Genomic DNA, 18,176 nt, shown 5'->3' with positions numbered 1-18,176 from the left:
AAGCTTCCATCTCATCAATTGCCACAAAGGCTTTCGTTTCATAGATTTCCACAAAGGCTTCTATTTCATATATTTCCACAAAGGCTTCCATTTTCTAGCGTGTTCACGATAAGGATTCGCCTAGACTCACATTTTTTTAGGTTTGCCTCTCATCGTCCTGGGTCATGCAGAGAACCCATTAGGTAATAACATTCCTTTAGTTCTTTCCATATGATGACATAGCCTACCAGTTATGGTCTTACACAATATGGTGCCATGACCATGGGCTTTCCTTTTAAAGATCGCGTTTAAAGTCCTGACGGACCCTTTTAGACTCCACCGCAATGAACAGACAGAGACACTTAACAAACCTTTCATGCATTAGCACCAAACTTAATATACATCTCATTTTACACATTCCAGCCATGCTCATTCAATAATATCTTCGACTCTAGATTTCTTATCACATGCTCTATACTTGTCAGATTCATACCAACAATATATGCAAATATTATCCAACATTCATATATTAGCATATTCATCATACCATCCCTTTTTAGTTTCAAGTCACAATTCATACAATCTTTCACAAGAATATCTAGAATGAACAACATACAATAACATAAGTCAACTTCGGGACTCACTTGACACCTACGAACAGTAGCTTGATCTCCAGATCCCAAACATCCAACATGAAAACCCATCAATCACTGCTTTTGATATATAGGGGTATTGTTAAAACTCATTCATATAACTTTTATCATCATCTGAAACATAAACAACCTCCATGCAACACCTTATTCCCTCACCTTACTATTTATGCACATAAAACAGACTTATTCTTTGAGAAGCCAACATGTAAGTCCCATAATACTTACCCAGGATATGAAACAACCCCTCGCATGAATTTTGTTCCTTATTTTCAGTTTAGCATGAAATATCCTCGATCAACTTCAAAGTAAGTTAGCAATGGTGCTTTCAAATAGAAGGAAGAAGATAAGTCCCTCTCTTCTTATAAAGCTCACGTCAATAGATATATAAAACTTATTTTCTCATAGTGCAACATAACACGTGTAACCAACTTTCAAAACTTCCCTATTAGTGGCTTACAGCTGTAAAGAAATGTATACAAGGATCCAAAATCTTTACGTATCCTTGAGTTATCCCTTTGTTCAATCCTGACCATCTCGTTAGAACGTAACTAGCATAATAACTAGACCAACTAGACGTACCTTACCTTTGGCGATACCCTCATCACCCACGAATCCTTAGTACTCCTACCAATCCCCTCTTTTATACAAATCTACACATTTTGAGAACGATCCTTACCTTATACTCTATCATTAACTATGCGCCCCAACCATCTGCCAAAAGCATCGATTGAGCGAATAGGATCCCGCCACACAGATTATTCTTGTTTACTCGCCATCTAGAGACTCGCCAAAACTGGGTTTTACAATTATTTTTAGTTGAATGTTTATTTTTAATTTCTCACTTATGTTTTTTTTTTGAAGTTTTAACTTGTTGTAAAGCTCAAAAATCTTTTTGGTTTGTATTGTTTATTGTTAATGTTGGCTTTGTTAGTTCTTGATCTCAAATACAAATTGAAATTATTTTTTGTAATGATCAAATATTTGTGTGATATTATTTTATGTAGATGAACTGTAATCAAGACCATAATGCAATTGTTAGGGTCATGTCTTAGGGTTAACATTTCTATGTTATGTATGTTTAGTGTATTAAAATTGTTATTTTTTAAATGTTGGTTGTATATGGATATTGAAATTAGCTTGTTGGATATTGAAATTATTATGTTTTAAGCTTGTTGGATATTGAAATTATTGAAAATGTAAATTATTAATGTAGAATGGGTAAAGACAACAAAAAAGGGATAATAAAGCAACTTAGGTGGTGATAACTTTTGAAAAGAGTTATATTTAAGGTCTCTAAATAGAATTAATTGGTTTTAATTAAGTGAATACATTTTCATTTTTATGATTTTTTTAGAACATTTCATAACAAAGCTTGGATTGTGATATAATGGTCATTATTTGTTACTTTTATCATTTGGGGAGGAAAGGTGTGGTTTTGTGTTAACACAAGTGTAGGAAGAGCAAGAACATGAAGGGGGAAAATAAAGGAAGTGAAATATTTCCATGGAAAATGGTGAAATTGACTGCTAGCAGATTTGCCATGGTAATTCTGAGAAGATGACTCAGCACTTTATCTACCTCATTCTCAGCCAGCTGTGCATGTACCAGAAAATCCAACCTAAAAAGTGTAATGAAAAAAGTGTACTGAGGTGGGACGTATCTACCCAATAAAAGAAGGAGAGAGAAGAAACAAAGGAGAGGAGAATTTGTATGAGAAAAAGACTGGTGACAACAATCCTTTCTCTGCACAGAGAAAAACTCCATTGGAGAATTTCAGAGAAAGAAAGGGTAGCAGCTAAAAAGAGTAAAATACAGACGTGAAGAAGGGGAAGAGACATATATCCTGGATTCACGTACGATCGGAAGATAAAAGACAAGCTGGAGTGTGGCGAGAAATACTGTAGTTCTGCCTTTAGTTTTCCTGATTTCTAATGATTTAAACTTCTTTAAATGTTGATGAATGATTTAAATTTGGTGTTTACTTTTCCACCCATGTACTAAATATTATCTGGGTTGGAGTTATTTGGGTGGATGTCTATCATTTTTAATGCTTATGATTTGAGATTGCCTATATGACTGTTTCATTCGATTTATGCCTATTTGAAATACATGCATGCGAGCTCTAGATATAGCTGATTGTATGTTGTGTTCATAGATGTATTTTTAATTCTGAAAAGGTTAAATATTTTGGATCTAGAATCATTTGATGCAAGCGAATATTCGACAGGATATTCGTAGCACTCTAGACATAGATGTTACGAGTTGTGCAGGGAAGAACGTTAATTGCAGTTATTAATCCAGAGTTCTGTAGACATAAATTAACTTAGATTTTTAGCTTAAAATCTTGCTATCGAAAGAGGCGGGTTACAGTAGTAACTCTCTGAGTATTTGATCAGACAATATTTTGCCATGACATTATTTTGATGTGAGCATTTCACCTGAATAATTCTAACCCTATTCATTCAACAATAGAATTACTCTTGCTTTTCTTTGTAATTTGCCTCTACATTTTATTTATCATATCAATTCTATGTTTTTAGCATTAAATTACATTAATTTATTATACCAATATCTTATCCAATCTTCCCAACATGAATGCCAAGCTGAGGAATTACATTATATCCTTTAGGCAAGCATGTGAGCGTTTCAAGGAATTAATTAGAAAATGCCCGATGCATCGTTTTCAACATTGGACACAAATGGAAATGTTCTACAATAGATTAAATGCTAATATGCAAATGGTGGTAGATGCATCTGTTAATGGGACATTGCTTGACAAATCCTACAATGAAGCATATGAAATTCTATAAAGAATAACAAATAATGATTATCAGTACCCCACTACCAGAGTTGGTACTCGTAGAAGAGTTGCTGGAGTAATGGAACTTGATGCGATTACATTGTTAACAGCTCAGGTATCATCTTTAACAAATATGATTAAAACTCTGAAAGGACCCTCTCAGTGCAGGAGAAGAAGGTTGCAGAACTAGCATTCGTATATTGTGGAGAAGATCATGTTTTTGATGAATGCTCATCCAATCCAGCCTCTGTGTATTACATGGGAAATTTTAATCGTAGCAACAACAATCCCTACTCTAACACCTACAATCCAGGGTGGAAGCAACATTAAAATTTCAGCTGGAGTAATCAGGGAATGGGAAATGCTAGCACTGTTAGTAGACAGAATGCGGCTGGTGTACCACCTAGACACAGTCAACCAATGTTGCAGCAAAATGTGTAAAAAAGTTCGTCATCTTCAACATCAGCTATGGAAGCTTTATTAAAAGTGTATATGGCTAAGAATGATGCAATTATTCATAGCCAGACAACTTCCTTAAGAGCTTTGGGGAATCAAGTGGGACAAATTGCCATTGCATTAAGCTCCAGACAATAAGAAGCATTGCTTAGTGACACAAAAAGTTCTAGATATCAAGGAAACAAACAATGTAAATCCATAACACTTCGGAGTGGCACTCAGTTACCAGGAGTTGTGAATGATGCCTTGTTTGAGGAGGAAAGTTCCAAAGTTCCTGGAAGCACAACTTTCCAACTAGAAGTGGAACAAACTACAAAATATGATAGTAGAAAAAAGCATATAAAAGCAAATTCATCTTGCCGAGCCAATACAAATGTCATGGAAAGACAACCTCAACAAATGGAAGGAAGGCCACTGTTACATTTTCCCTAGTGTTTCCAAATGTTGAAACAAAATGCTCAATTCAAGAAATTTCTAGAGGTCTTGAAGCAATTACACATCAATATACCTTTGGTGGAAGCATTAGAACAAATGTCTAATTATGTGAAATTCATGAAAGATATCCTATCTAAGAAGAGAAGGTTAGGGGAGTTCAAAACTGTGGCAGTTACTGAAGGGTGCACAACAATGCTGAAGAATGAATTACCACCAAAATTAAAAGATCCAAGGAATTTCACTATACCCTATTCGATTGGAAACCATTATGTAGGCAAAGCATTATGCGATTTAGGTGCAAGTATCAATCTAATGCATATGTCTGTTTTCAAGAAACTTGGGATAAGAAAGGTAAGACCTACTACAGTCACACTACAACTAGCTGATAGATTATATATCCATCCAGAAGGTAAAATTGAAGATGTACTAGTAAGAGTTGACAAGTTCATCTTTCCAACAAAGTTTATTATTCTGGAATGTAAAGTAAATAAAGAGGTACTTATAATACTAGGACAACCTTTCTTAGCAGCTGGTAGAACATTGATTGATGTTCAGAAAGGTGAGCTAACAATGAGAATTAATGATCAGCAGTTGACTTTTAATGTGTTTGATGCTTTAAAGTGTGCAGACCCAGATGAAGAATGCCATGCTGTAAAATTTGTTGACATTATAATTCAAGAAGAATTTACAGGACATATGTACAAAAATTTTGATGTAGACTTTGTCAAATTAAATGAAACAAATTTGATTGAAGAATCTGAAGAATGGATGGAAACTCAGTAATTTGAAAATAGAGGTAAAAGGAGCTTTGAATCATTAGATTTATCAAGTCACTCTTTCAACCCTCATCACTCATCAATAGAAGATCCACCAGTGCTGAATTTGAAGCCATTACCAGTGTATTTGAAATACACTTATTTGGGAGAAAAAGATACACTACATGTAGCTATTTCTATCGAGCTTACAACAGACCAGGAGATGCAATTACTAGAGGTCTTAAAGAAATCCAAGAAAGATTTAGGATGGTCAATTGCGAATATTAAAGGAATTAGCCCAGCAATCTATATGCACAAAATAATACTTGAAGATTGCCATGGCAAATCTATTGAACAACAAAAGAGACTGAATCCTATCATGAAAGAAGTAGTTAAGAAAGAGATTATCAAATGGTTGGATGCTAGGATTATATACCCAATTTCTGATAGCTCTTGGGTGAGCCCTGTTCAGTGTGTACCCAAGAAAGGAGGAGTCCTAAAAGTCAGCAATGATAACAACGAACTCATTGCCACACGTACTATCACAGGTTGGAGAGTTTGTATGGATTATTGAAAGATTAAAAAAGCAACTAAAAAGGACCATTTCCTTTTGTCTTTTATAAATCAGATGCTGGACAAACTAGCAGGGAAAGCCTTCTATTATTTTTTAGGTGGATACTCAAGGTACAACTAGATTGCCATATCTCCTACTGATTAAGAAAAAACTACATTCACTTTTCCTTATGGAACATTTGCTTTCAGAAGAATGTCATTTGAGTTTTGTAATGCCCCGACAACATTCCAGCGTTGCATTATGGCAATATTTTTCGACATGGTGGAGAAATTCCTTGAAATATTCATTGATAATTTCTCGATGTTTGGCGACACTTTTGAAGATTGCTTAAAAAATTTAGAGTCAGTACTTTGCCAATGTTAAGAAACAAATTTGGTGTTGAATTGGGAAAAATGTCACTTCATGGTTTGTAAAGGCATTATTTTGGGCTACATAATTTCATAGCAAGGAATTGTCGTTGACAAAGCAAAAATAGAAGTCATTGAAAAGTTGCCACCACGCACTTTAGTGAAAGGAATTAGAAGTTTCCTCGGGCATGCTGGATTTTACCATCACTTCATCAAGGATTTTTCTAATATATCAAAGCCTCTATGTCAATTGTTGGAGCAAAATAAATCATTTCATTTTGATGAGTTATGCTCAAAGGCGTTCGAAGAGTTAAAGGAATGATTAACTACAACACCAATAGTCACTTCACTGGACTAGATGCTACAGCTTGAACTAATTTGTGATGCAAGTGACTTTACTGTCAGAGCAATGCTAGGGCAAAGAAAAGCCAAGGTGTTTCATGCTATATATTATGCCAATTGCACGCTGACAGATTCACAGCTCAATTATACCACCAAGAAGAAAGAATTGTTAGCAGTGGTGTTTGCCTTTGAAAATTTCAGAGCTTATTTAGTGGGCACCAAAGTCAGATTTTATATAGACCATTCTGCCATCAAAAACTCAGTGAAGAAAAAAAGAGGCCAAACCTAGACTCATTAGATGGATATTGTTGTTGCAGGAATTTGATTAGGAAATCAAAGATAGGAAAGACACTAAAAATCAAGTGGTTGATCACTTGTCACAACTAGAAGCTGGAAATGAGTATGATGAGGGTAAATGATTAAAGATGAATTCCCTAATGAGTAGATATTGTTGGCTATGACATTGCCATCGTATGTTGATATTGTTAACTTTCTAGTTAGTGGGTTGCTGCCACCTACGCTCAAACATCAAGGACAAAGGAAATTCCTTCATGATGTCAAGCAATACTATTGGGACGAGCCATTTCTATTCAAGCAGTGTGTAGATCAAGTAATTCGAAGACATATTCCAGATGATGAATTTCAAAGTATCCTGCATCACTGTCATTTTGCACTTTATGGTAGACATTTGGAAGCATGGTAACTGCTGCAAAGGTTCTCAAATTTGGTTTTTATTGGCCTATCAAGTTTAAAGATCCTAATGAGTTCTGTAAAAATTGTGACCGCTGTCAAAGAACTAATAACTTATCAAGAAGACACGAGATGCCATTACAAAATATTTTAGAGGTGAAAATATTTGATTTTTGGGGAATTGATTTCATAGGTCCATTTCCACCATCCTGGGGAAAAATCTATATTTTTGTCGTTGTGGATTATGTCTCCAAATGGGTTGAAGCTGTGGTTTTACCTACAAATGATGCCAAATCAGTTCTGAGATTCTTGCATACAAATATTTTTACCAAGTTTGGTACCCCTCGTGCTTTAATTAGTGATGAAGGCTCACATTTTTGTTGTAGATTAGTTGCCAATGTTCTGAACAAATATGAGGTAAAACATAACATTGCCACTGCATATCACCCCCAAATAAATGGACAAGCTAAAATTTCCAACAGAGAAATCAAGCAAATTCTAGAGAAAGTTGTCAATCCCAACCGCAAGGATTGGTCAGTGAGGTTGGATGATGCCTTGTGGGCTTATCACACAGCTTTTAAGACACCATTAGGAATGTCACCTTTCAAGCTTGTCTATGGTAAACCACGTCATTTTCCTGTTGAGCTAGAACATAAAGCATTTTGGGCAATCAAGAAACTAAACATGGACTGGGGTGCTGTTGCTACTCATCGCCTACTAGAGCTTAATGAGATGGATGAATTTTAAGCTCAAGCTTAATAAAATATGAAATTGTACAAAGAAAAGACAAAGTGCTGGCGTGAGAAGAAAATTTTTCCACGACAATTTATACTTGGACAACAAGTCTTGCTTTTCAATTCCAGACTTAAACTATTTCCTAGCAAATCAAAATCGAGATGGTCTGGACCATTCGAAGTCAAGCGTATATATCCTCATGAAGCTGTCGATGTTAAAGTTGGAAAAATAGGATCCACTTTCAAAGTCAATGGTCAACGACTGAAACACTATTTTGAAGCTCTTATAATGTGTGACAAAAATTTCATTTCTCTTTGGAATAATGAAAATTTCTCTCATTCATTTAAACTTTTCTTCATTTTATTTTTTTTATTCACTAAACTCATTTAATTTTTCCTTCTTGTTACAAGTTTTTCTTTGGGAAAGAATAAGTACAACTTGGAGCCATTAGCCTAAATTATTTAGTCCTCCCAATTTGCGCTAATTTCATTTCAATTTCCCACTAAATGTTAATTGTTTTTCCTTGTCAGCACATGATTGAGGCTAGTCTTATCGCACACGTCATAAATTCTTCTCCCCCATGTTTTAACCTAGCTAACACAATTTCTCCATGCACCTTTTTCAGTAAACTTGCTGAGGAGAAATACCATAAAAATATTTCCAAATGAGCATTCTGCATGGAAAAAGGATTTCTTGTTCAGGATGCTCCCTTCATGGGGTATACAAAGGCTTTTTCATAAGTTTTCGAAAAGCTTAGATGGGAATCTTCTACCTCCATCCTGATGATGTCCTCCCAAAGGTAGTGAAAGAGTTTTATTCCCACATTACCTCTCCTAACAATGCATTTATATACGTGGGTGGCGCATCAGTTCTATTTGATGAGGACTCCATCAATGCTCAATATGGATTGTTTGAAGGTTCTGACAAGCATGCTAACTTTGTGAAGACAATGTCCCCAGAGCGTTTAGCCTAGATACTCATTGATGTTTGTGTGGAGAGAACACAATGGTTAATCTCAAGAAATGACTGTTAGACCATCAATAGAATCTGATTGAAGCCTCAATGCAAGATTTGGTACCATTTCTTAAAAGCTTGTTTCATTCCTTCTACACATAATGCTACAATCTCTAAGGATCGATTGTTGCTTCTCCACTCCATAATGGTGGGCAGAAAGATTAATGTTGGAAAAATCATCTTTCGTGAGATTCCTTGCTGTGCCAAAAAGAATGCTGGCACATTAAATTTCCCCTCACTAATTACTGCACTCTGCTAAAGAGTCAAGGTTCTCTTGTCACAAAATGAAGACGACCTTCCTAACAAAGGGGATATTACTACACACATTGCACAAAAACTGGTGGGCGAGGAAATGCCAAGGCAAACTGGCACACCTCTATCTTCTCCCCTTAGGTTTGCTTCTGTTGCCCCCTCGACTTCTTACACTGAGTTTGAGTAACGAATGATTAAAGCTGTAGAAGGTTTGAAACAACAGTTTTTTGTGTTGGAAAAACATCAGAAAATGCTTGTCATTGACTTTGGCAAAGATCAAGAGGACATGACCATGTTTTGGGGATATGTTCGCCAATGTGATATTGCCATTCGTAAATCTTTATAAAAGAATTTCTCGTGCCCAATGCCACAATTTTATTTTTTTTCTAAAGAACTACTATTGAATCCTAAAGAAGAAGATGAACATACTACTGCCCACACGAATAACCAAGACCTAGAGTAAGATGAAGCCAGGACAGAATCTGTCCACATTGTATCTGATGATGATGGAAGGGCTACCACTCAAACTACCGCACCTGTACCATAATCCAAGGCCTCTATGACTTCCCAAGAACGTGCGGTTCATCAACTAGTTGACAAAATCACAAAGCCCAATTCCGATTGAACTGCTGGTAAAACTATTCAAGCTGACAGTGATGACCAGGACAGGTCGTAATGTTACAAGAGAGTTGCAAAAAAATCCACCCAACCCAAGTAGTTTCCTTCCCTTCCAAGCTTTGATTTTTATATTTTCATGATCATTCATCTTGGTTTTTATTTGTTTCATGCATTTATGTAGCTTTTATTCATTTAACTTTGTCATGTTCCTACATTGAGGACAATGCATCCCTTAGGTTTGGGGGTGTGTTGTGCATATATATTGCATTATTAATTGTTCATACAGTCTTTTTTTCATAACATTCAATTTCCATTCCACTGTCTGCTTATGCGAGTATATGGTGATCAACAATGTTCAATGAGGATAATAATTCTTCTTAGCAAACATAGAAAATATTGTGATAGTTGTTTAAGCGTGTTTAGTATAGGACAGTTGTTGAAAATGACTTTCTAAAAGTAGAATAATTAAAATATAAATGCAATTAGGCTATAGTATCATTCTTTGAATGAATTTAGGATTTCTTAACTTAAATTTAGTTTAGTAATAGTGTATAATTTTATGTCATGGTAAAATAATATGAATACTCTAATGTTTGAACCTGTTGAGTAGGTCAGTAATATTTTGTTTGCTCCATTATATTGTTGACCAAAAAAATGAGTTCAGATATAAGTGTTTGTTAAAAAAACATATTTTAGGGAAACTTTACTAAATTTTGAGGCTAAATTGCTAAGAAGGTACTTGTTTGCTCCATCCTTCTTTTTAGTTAAAAGCTTTTGTTTCATGAGTGATTTATATTTAAATTGTGACATGATATAATACATGGCAGTCTAATGTATGCTCCATTGAAAATTGAACAAGTGCCTAAAAAAATTGAACAAGAACGATACCCAAACCTATTTACCAGTAAGATTTTCGGGGACGAAAATTTCTTAAGTGGGGGAGAGTTGTAACAGCCCAAAATTTACCCTAGTCGGGAAGTAGTTTCGGGACCACAAAACCGAGTTATGAAGATAATTAATTGTTATATTCTATGTTTATTATGTGTGTACATGCATATGTGGAAGTTTCATGCCTTAATTTTTGCCAATTGCATGAGGAATTATTAAATAGGGATCAACATGAGACATGGTGAAAAATGATAGGTTAATTTTAAAGGGGCTTATTAGTGCATGTCAACACAAAGGTGGACTTGCATGTCAAATTGCCCAATTTTCCTTATAGTGGCCGGCCAAGGTGGGTTGATGATGGGCAAAATATTTGTTGAAATTGATATTGGGTTATGGGATTTAATAAATAAAAGAAAAGAATGAAAATGTGATGAAAAAAAAAGGGGGCTTCATTCTTGTCTTCTTGGCCGAATTGAAGGAAGGAATAGGGGCAAAGAACTTTCGGCCATTTGAATGTTTAATAAGGTTAGTATATTGTGTTAAAGTTGTGAAATTTTAGCTTGTTTTAGGTTAATTATCATGGTTCTTACTTAGACCATGCTAAATTTTTTTAAAAAAAAAACTTTGATGGATGGATGGACCATTCGGCTATGGCTATTAAAGAAGGAATTTGATTATTTCCTTTAAGTTTTGATGGATAAAGAAACAAAAGGTTGCTGATGGAAGAAGTAAATGTGTTAAGAGATTATATGAAACTTATTCATGTTTATATATGTTATATGCATTGAAAATGGTTGATGATTTTGGAAGTGATTAGATTGAATCGGCCATGGTATATCCATAAACCCGATTTATGCTTGTTATGTGGTGGAAATTAAGGGTTAAATGTATGAAATTTGATGTATATTAACTATAGGTAATCACATACGTAAGGTCAAATTTAATTTGGTATATTCGGCCATATAGGTGTATATGTTTGTGATACTATTTTTGTTAACTCTTGATAACCGATTGAAGGAGTAATATTGGCTTATAAGGTTGAGTTGATTCATGATGTTGTATATTAGAATCAAAAATACTCAAGACTAGGTTACCATAATAGCGATAATGCATTCGGCCTTGAAGCATTAATCGAATATGGTTAAGGTTTTGATATTTTGAACAAGGATAATTGTGAAATGGAGCGAAAACCGTTAAATTATACATAAGTATCCAGCAAGAAAATTAAACTACTAAATGTGTTTATTATAGATCAAGACATCAAAGGGAGAGAATCAAGCAAAGGCAAAGAAAAGATCATCGAGTAGCCGAGTTGGAACCGTCTTACCCAACATAAAGTAAGTCATTAAGCATATAGTTGGTATTAATTCAAATGGTCATAACGTTTATGTAATGATGCTGAATGGAATGAATAAATATATATATGCATGTACGTATGTGATGATGAAAGTGTTGAATGAAAAGAAAAGAGGTGAGATGTATTGAGTTGTTGATCTCGGCACTAAATGTGCGGGTATAAACATTTATGACCATGAGATTGGCGCTAAGTGTGCGGGTTTAAATTGTGCAGCACTAAGTGTGCGAATTGACTATGTAGCACTAAGTGTGCGAGTTTGACTATGTAGCACTAAGTGTGCAAGTTGACTATGTAGCACTAAGTGTGCGAGTTTGACTATGTAGCACTAACTGTGCGAGTTGACTATGTAGCACTAAGTGTGCGAGTTTGATTATGTAGCACTAAGTGCGCGAGTTGATTATATAGCACTGAGTGTGCGGACTTAATATATATTCTTGAATCATTATGGACACTAAGTGTGCGACACTATTGAGTCGATCACGGACAGCGGATCGGGTAAGTATCTCGAGTTCATGGCTAATAGGTGCTATGTTTATATTTGGAGTTGAGCTTGGTAAGTTGAACCTATGTGACAAATATACTTGAAGTCACGTACATAAGATTTATCGTGGAATGGGTGAAAGGCCGTTTAGTTGTATGATTGTAACGAAAATAAAATGATTTATGAAAATGCCTCGAATATTCTATTGATGAGTATATGGAATGTGAATGCATGATTTGGTATGAGATTGAACCGATAGGTCGGAGGAACTATGGTATGGTTCGGTATGGATGGAGTAACTAGCCTCGTTCCATTTTGTTTCCTCTTGTGATAATGTTATTAATGGATGGTAGTGTATTGCTTATGACTTACTGAGTTATAAACTCACCCGGTGTTTCCTTGTCACCTATTCTAGGTTTCTTGGACTCGTCTCTTTTTGCGTGGCCGGGCCGTCATCGAAGTCATCACACCGGATAGCAAGTTTTGGTACTTTCTTCTTAGTTGGCTTAGGAGAACATTTCGGCATGTATAGGCTATTATGTTGTGTTTGAACTTTGGTATGTAATCTTTTAGCCATGCGAAAATGGCATAAATGTTCGGTTGGGTTTGGATTCATAACGTTAGGTCGCAAATCTTGATAATTCGACCTTTTTATGCCATACGTCATGGTTGATTATTTTGGTGTTAAAATTCATGATATGGCAATAGTGTAGTAGGGGGAAGTTTGACAATGATTAGCCTTTGGCATGGTTAGTCATGATCATAATTTGTGATATGCATGATGAATTATTAGTTAGATCAAGGAGTAAACACGAAGTGGGCATAGTTGCTTTCGTAACAGATGCTGGCAGCAGCAGTGACGTGAGATTGAAAAATCACTAAAAATAGTAGGAGTGGAATTAATTGATGAATAAATTATGTAATCGAAGTTTGATGAGTCTATTTTCATATAGAAGTAACGAAAAGATCATATGGACAGTATGTTAAGAGATAATCAGGTTCTCGTGGGACAGGGCCAGAACGGTTTCTGGATTCCCTGCTCCGACTTTGGAAATTAATTATAAATTAACCAGAGTTAATTAGGAGTCATACCATATATGTATAGATTCCTCTCTGAGTCTAGTTTCTATAGAAACAAACGGCATCAGTATGGAAGTTCTGTACAGGGAGATATCCAGGTCGTAATGCGCAAAGGTCAGTGTAGTCGACCCCAGTAACATGGGAGACTTTGACTAATAAACTGTACTAATTGGCCCAACCAAAAATTCTAGAAAAAATTATGTAGATGGGAATATGACTCTAGTTTCAGGAAAAATTCACGGAACTAGATTTTGAGTTCCAGAGCTCAAGATATGATTTTTAAAGCAACTAGTATGCAGATTGACAGCTTGTCTGGAAAAATTTTAATAAGTGGTTTGAAGTCTGTTAACACCTCGTGTTCGACTCCGGCGACGGTCTCGGGTTCGGGGTGTTACATTTGATTGGTATCAGAGCTATGGTTTAGTCGGTTCTAGGACTACCATAGCGTGTATGAGTCTAGCTATACATGCCTTAATGTTAATGTTTAAATGTGTGATGACTTCTGACGGTTAAAATGTGTTTGTTTTGATTAGTAAATGGACCCCGGTGTAGAAAGAATCTTAGCGGATGACGTTAAAAGTGTAGCGGCTGCTCCTGCACAAAGGACACCGCCTGTTGAACCTCAGTCATCTGCGAATAATCAAGGTGAGGGGGCTAAACAAGCCTTCTTTACCATGATGAATGAGTGGGTCGCGCAATATGCCCGAACCAATCCGGCTGTCCAACAATTCCCGAATTTGAATAATCCACCCCAAGAGCCCGTAATGCCATCAGTCACTGATCCTGTGAGGCTAAGTAAGCCACCTGTAGACTTGATTAGGAAGCGCGGGGCTGAGGAGTTCAAGGCCATAGTTACTGATGATGCCGAAAGGGCCGAGTTCTGGCTTGATAACACCATCCGGGTGTTCGATGAACTGTCATGCACACCTGATGAATGTCTAAAGTGTGCTGTATCTTTGTTGCGAGACTCAGCCTACTATTGGTGGAGGACCTTGATATCCATAGTCTCGAACGAATGAGTAACTTGGGACTTCTTTCAGACGGAATTTCGAAAGAAATATATTAGCCAACGGTTCATTGATCAAAAGCGTAAGGAATTCTTGGAACTCAAGCAAGGCCGTATGACAGTATCTGAATACGAACATGAATTCGTGAGACTCAGTAGGTATGCCCGGGAGTGTGTAGCTGATGAGGTTGCTATGTGCAAAAGATTCGAAGAAGGATTGAATGAAGATTTAAAGCTACTAATGGGTATTTTGGAAATAAAAGAATTCGTAACACTAGTCGAACGAGCCTGCAAGGCGGAAGAACTTGGAAAGGAGAAGAAGAAGGCTGAATTTGAAGCTAGAGACTATCGTAAAAGATCGACGGGTAAAGCTCCGTTCTCAGCTGTAAAGAAGTTCAAGGAGGACACTAATAAGTCGAGGATGACTGCGGGAATTTCCATCAGAGCAAAACCATCGACGGGCTCCCGAGCTACTTCGGTAGCTAGTGTGGGCAATAATCGTCTAGAGAAACCTGAATGTCCCCAATGCGGAAGACGACACCTAGGTGAATGTTGGGGTAAGTCTACTAACAGGGCCTGTTACGGATGCGGTTCGAAGGACCACTTCATTAGAGATTGCACGGAGCTTGATGAGAAGAATAAGATTCAAGGTGCAAGACCTAGTGGAGTGACAACTAGAGGTAGACCACCGAGAATTTTGGGAGGTAGGGGTGGTAGTCAGAGAGGGGCCTCTGATACGGCTGTTCGAGCCGAGAACCGTACTCCTGCTAGAGCTTATGCCATCCGCGCACGAGAGGAGGCATCCTCCCCTGACGTCATCACTGGTACCTTCACTCTCTTTGATACTAATGTGATTGCATTGATTGACCCTGGCTCTACTCATTCATATGTATGCGAAACCTTAGCATCCAGTAAGCCTCTACCTGTTGAGTCTACTGAGTTCGTAATTCGAGTGTCAAACCCTTTGGGTCAATGCGTATTTGTTGATAAAGTGTGTAAGAGATGCCCTCTAATAATCCGAGAATCTTGTTTTCCGGCCAATTTGATGCTTTTGCCGTTTGACGAATTTGATGTTATTCTTGGTTTGGATTGGTTGACCGCGCATGATGCGGTTGTGAATTGCAAAAGCAAGACTATTGATTTGAGGTGCGCAAATAACGAGATAATCCGAGTTGAGTCTGCGGACTTAAGGGGGTTGCCAGCTGTAATATCAGCAATGTTGGCCCAGAAATATGTGAGAAAAGGGTGCGAAGCATACCTTACGTATGTACTTGATGACAAAGAGTTAGAAAAGAAACCCGAATCTGTACCGGTGGTTTGTGAATACCCGGATGTTTTTCCTGAAGAGTTACCGGGTTTGCCACCTGTTCGGGAGATAGAGTTTGGTATTGAGCTTGTACCTGGAACTACGCCAATTTCGATAGCTTCGTATCGTATGGCACTAACCGAGTTAAAAGAGTTGAAAGCTCAGTTGCAAGAATTGACGGATAGAGGTTTCGCTCGACCAAGTTTCTCACCTTGGGGTGCACCAGTATTGTTCGTGAAAAAGAAGGACGGAACCATGAGGTTGTGCATTGACTATCGTCAACTGAATAAAGTGACGATAAAGAACAAATATCCGTTGCCGCGCATCGATGATTTGTTCGACCAACTGAAGGGAGCCTCAGTGTTCTCAAAAATAGATTTGAGATCGGGCTATTATCAGTTGCGAATTCGAGATTCGGACATACCCAAAACTGCTTTCAGAACGAGGTACGGTCACTACGAGTTCTTAGTGATGCCGTTTGGGCTCACTAATGCCCCTGCAGTATTTATGGATTTGATGAATCGAATCTTCAGACCATATTTGGATCGGTTCGTAGTTGTGTTCATTGATGACATCTTGGTCTATTCAAGAGATGAGATCGAACATGCTGAACACTTGAGATTAGTGTTGCAAGTTTTGCGGGATAAGAAGTTATATGCTAAGTTCAGTAAGTGTGAGTTCTGGTTAAGAGAGGTTAGCTTCTTGGGCCATGTGGTATCCGCATCGGGTATTCGAGTTGACCCGAACAAAATCTCAGCCATACTTAACTGGAAACCTCCGAGAAATATTACTGAGGTTCGGAGCTTTTTGGGACTCGCCGGTTATTACCGACGATTTGTCAAAGGTTTCTCGATGATAGCCACACCAATGACGAAGCTACTTCAAAAGGATGCTAAGTTTGAATGGACGGAGAAATGTCAGAAAGGCTTCGATCAACTGAAAACTCATTTGACTGAAGCTCCAATTTTAGTGCAACCCGAATCAGGCAAAGAGTTTGTCATTTATAGTGATGCATCCCTACTCGGGTTGGGTTGCGTATTGATGCAAGAAGGTCGAGTTGTGGCCTATGCGTCGAGACAATTGAAGCCACACGAGAGAAATTATCCCACCCATGATCTCGAACTAGCCGCCATCGTATTCGCTTTGAAAATATGGCGACATTACTTGTTTGGCGAAAAGTGCCATGTATTTTCGGATCACAAAAGTCTCAAATATTTGATGACTCAAAGAGACTTAAATCTGCGACAAAGACGTTGGCTTGAGTTGTTGAAAGATTACGAGCTTGTCATTGATTACCACCCGGGAAAGGCTAATGTGGTTGCGGACGCCTTAAGCCGGAAATCATTGTTTGCTTTACGAGCGATGAATGTGCACTTGTCTGTTCTACCCGACAATGTGTTAGTAGCTGAATTAAAAGCCAAACCATTATTGATTCATCAAATTCTTGAAGCCCAGAAAGTTGATGATGAATTGGTTGCAAAACGGGCTGAGTGTGTTCCGAACAAGGAATCGGAGTTTCAAATGGATGATGATGATTGTTTGAGGTTCAGAAGTCGTTTGTGTGTTCCAAGGAATTCGGAACTTATTTCGATGATTTTGAATGAGGCTCATAGTGGCCGAATGTCTATCCACCCGGGTAGTACTAAAATGTACAACGATCTGAAACGTCAATTTTGGTGGCCGGGCATGAAACGAGACATTTCTGAATTTGTTTTAAGGTGTTTAATATGTCAACAAGTGAAAGCGGAACATCAAGTGCCTTCAGGATTACTTCAGCCGATCATGATACCCGAGTGGAAATGGGATCGAGTCACAATGGACCTTGTGTCCGGACTACCATTGTCAACAAGTAAGAAGGATGCGATTTGGGTTGTTGTTGATAGACTGACTAAGTCGGCTCACTTTATCCCCGTGCGTACGGATTTTTCATTGGATAAACTAGCCGAATTGTATGTTTCTCAGATTGTGAGATTACATGGAGTACCTATTTCTATCGTGTCGGATAGAGATCCGAGATTCACCTTGCGATTTTGGAAGAAATTGCAAGAAGCTTTGGGTACCAAGCTGCATTTTAGCACCACTTTTCATCCCCAAACCGATGGTCAATCCGAGCGGATAATTCAGATACTCGAGGATATGCTGAGATGCTGCATCCTTGAGTTTAGTGGTTCATGGGAACGGTATGTACCTTTGATTGAATTCGCTTACAACAATAGTTCTCAATCAGTTATTAAGATGGCACCTTACGAGGCTTTGTACGGTCGTAAATGCCGTACACCATTGTTTTGGACCGAGCTCGGTGAAAGTAAAATTTTCAGAGTTGATTTGATTAAAGATGCCGAACAGAAAGTAAAGGTAATCCGTGAAAGTCTGAAGGCAGCCACAGATCGTCAGAAATCGTATGCAGA

At 37.4% G+C, this 18,176-nt stretch overlaps 1 protein-coding gene across 1 annotated transcript; it reads left to right on the top strand.

The window, feature by feature from the left end:
* Positions 1-4,419: 4,419 nt before the first annotated feature.
* LOC107931323 (uncharacterized) lies at positions 4,420-5,106 on the top strand. Its single transcript, XM_016863192.1, has one exon. The coding sequence runs from the start codon at positions 4,420-4,422 to the stop codon at positions 5,104-5,106; it is 687 nt and encodes a 228-aa protein (XP_016718681.1).
* Positions 5,107-18,176: the final 13,070 nt, after the last annotated feature.

The sequence above is a fragment of the Gossypium hirsutum genome, chromosome D09, assembly GCF_007990345.1.
Source record: "Gossypium hirsutum isolate 1008001.06 chromosome D09, Gossypium_hirsutum_v2.1, whole genome shotgun sequence".
Classification (NCBI taxonomy): Eukaryota; Viridiplantae; Streptophyta; class Magnoliopsida; order Malvales; family Malvaceae; genus Gossypium; species Gossypium hirsutum.
Note: the sequence above shows the minus strand (reverse complement) of the source record. Positions and strands in the feature narration are given on the sequence as shown.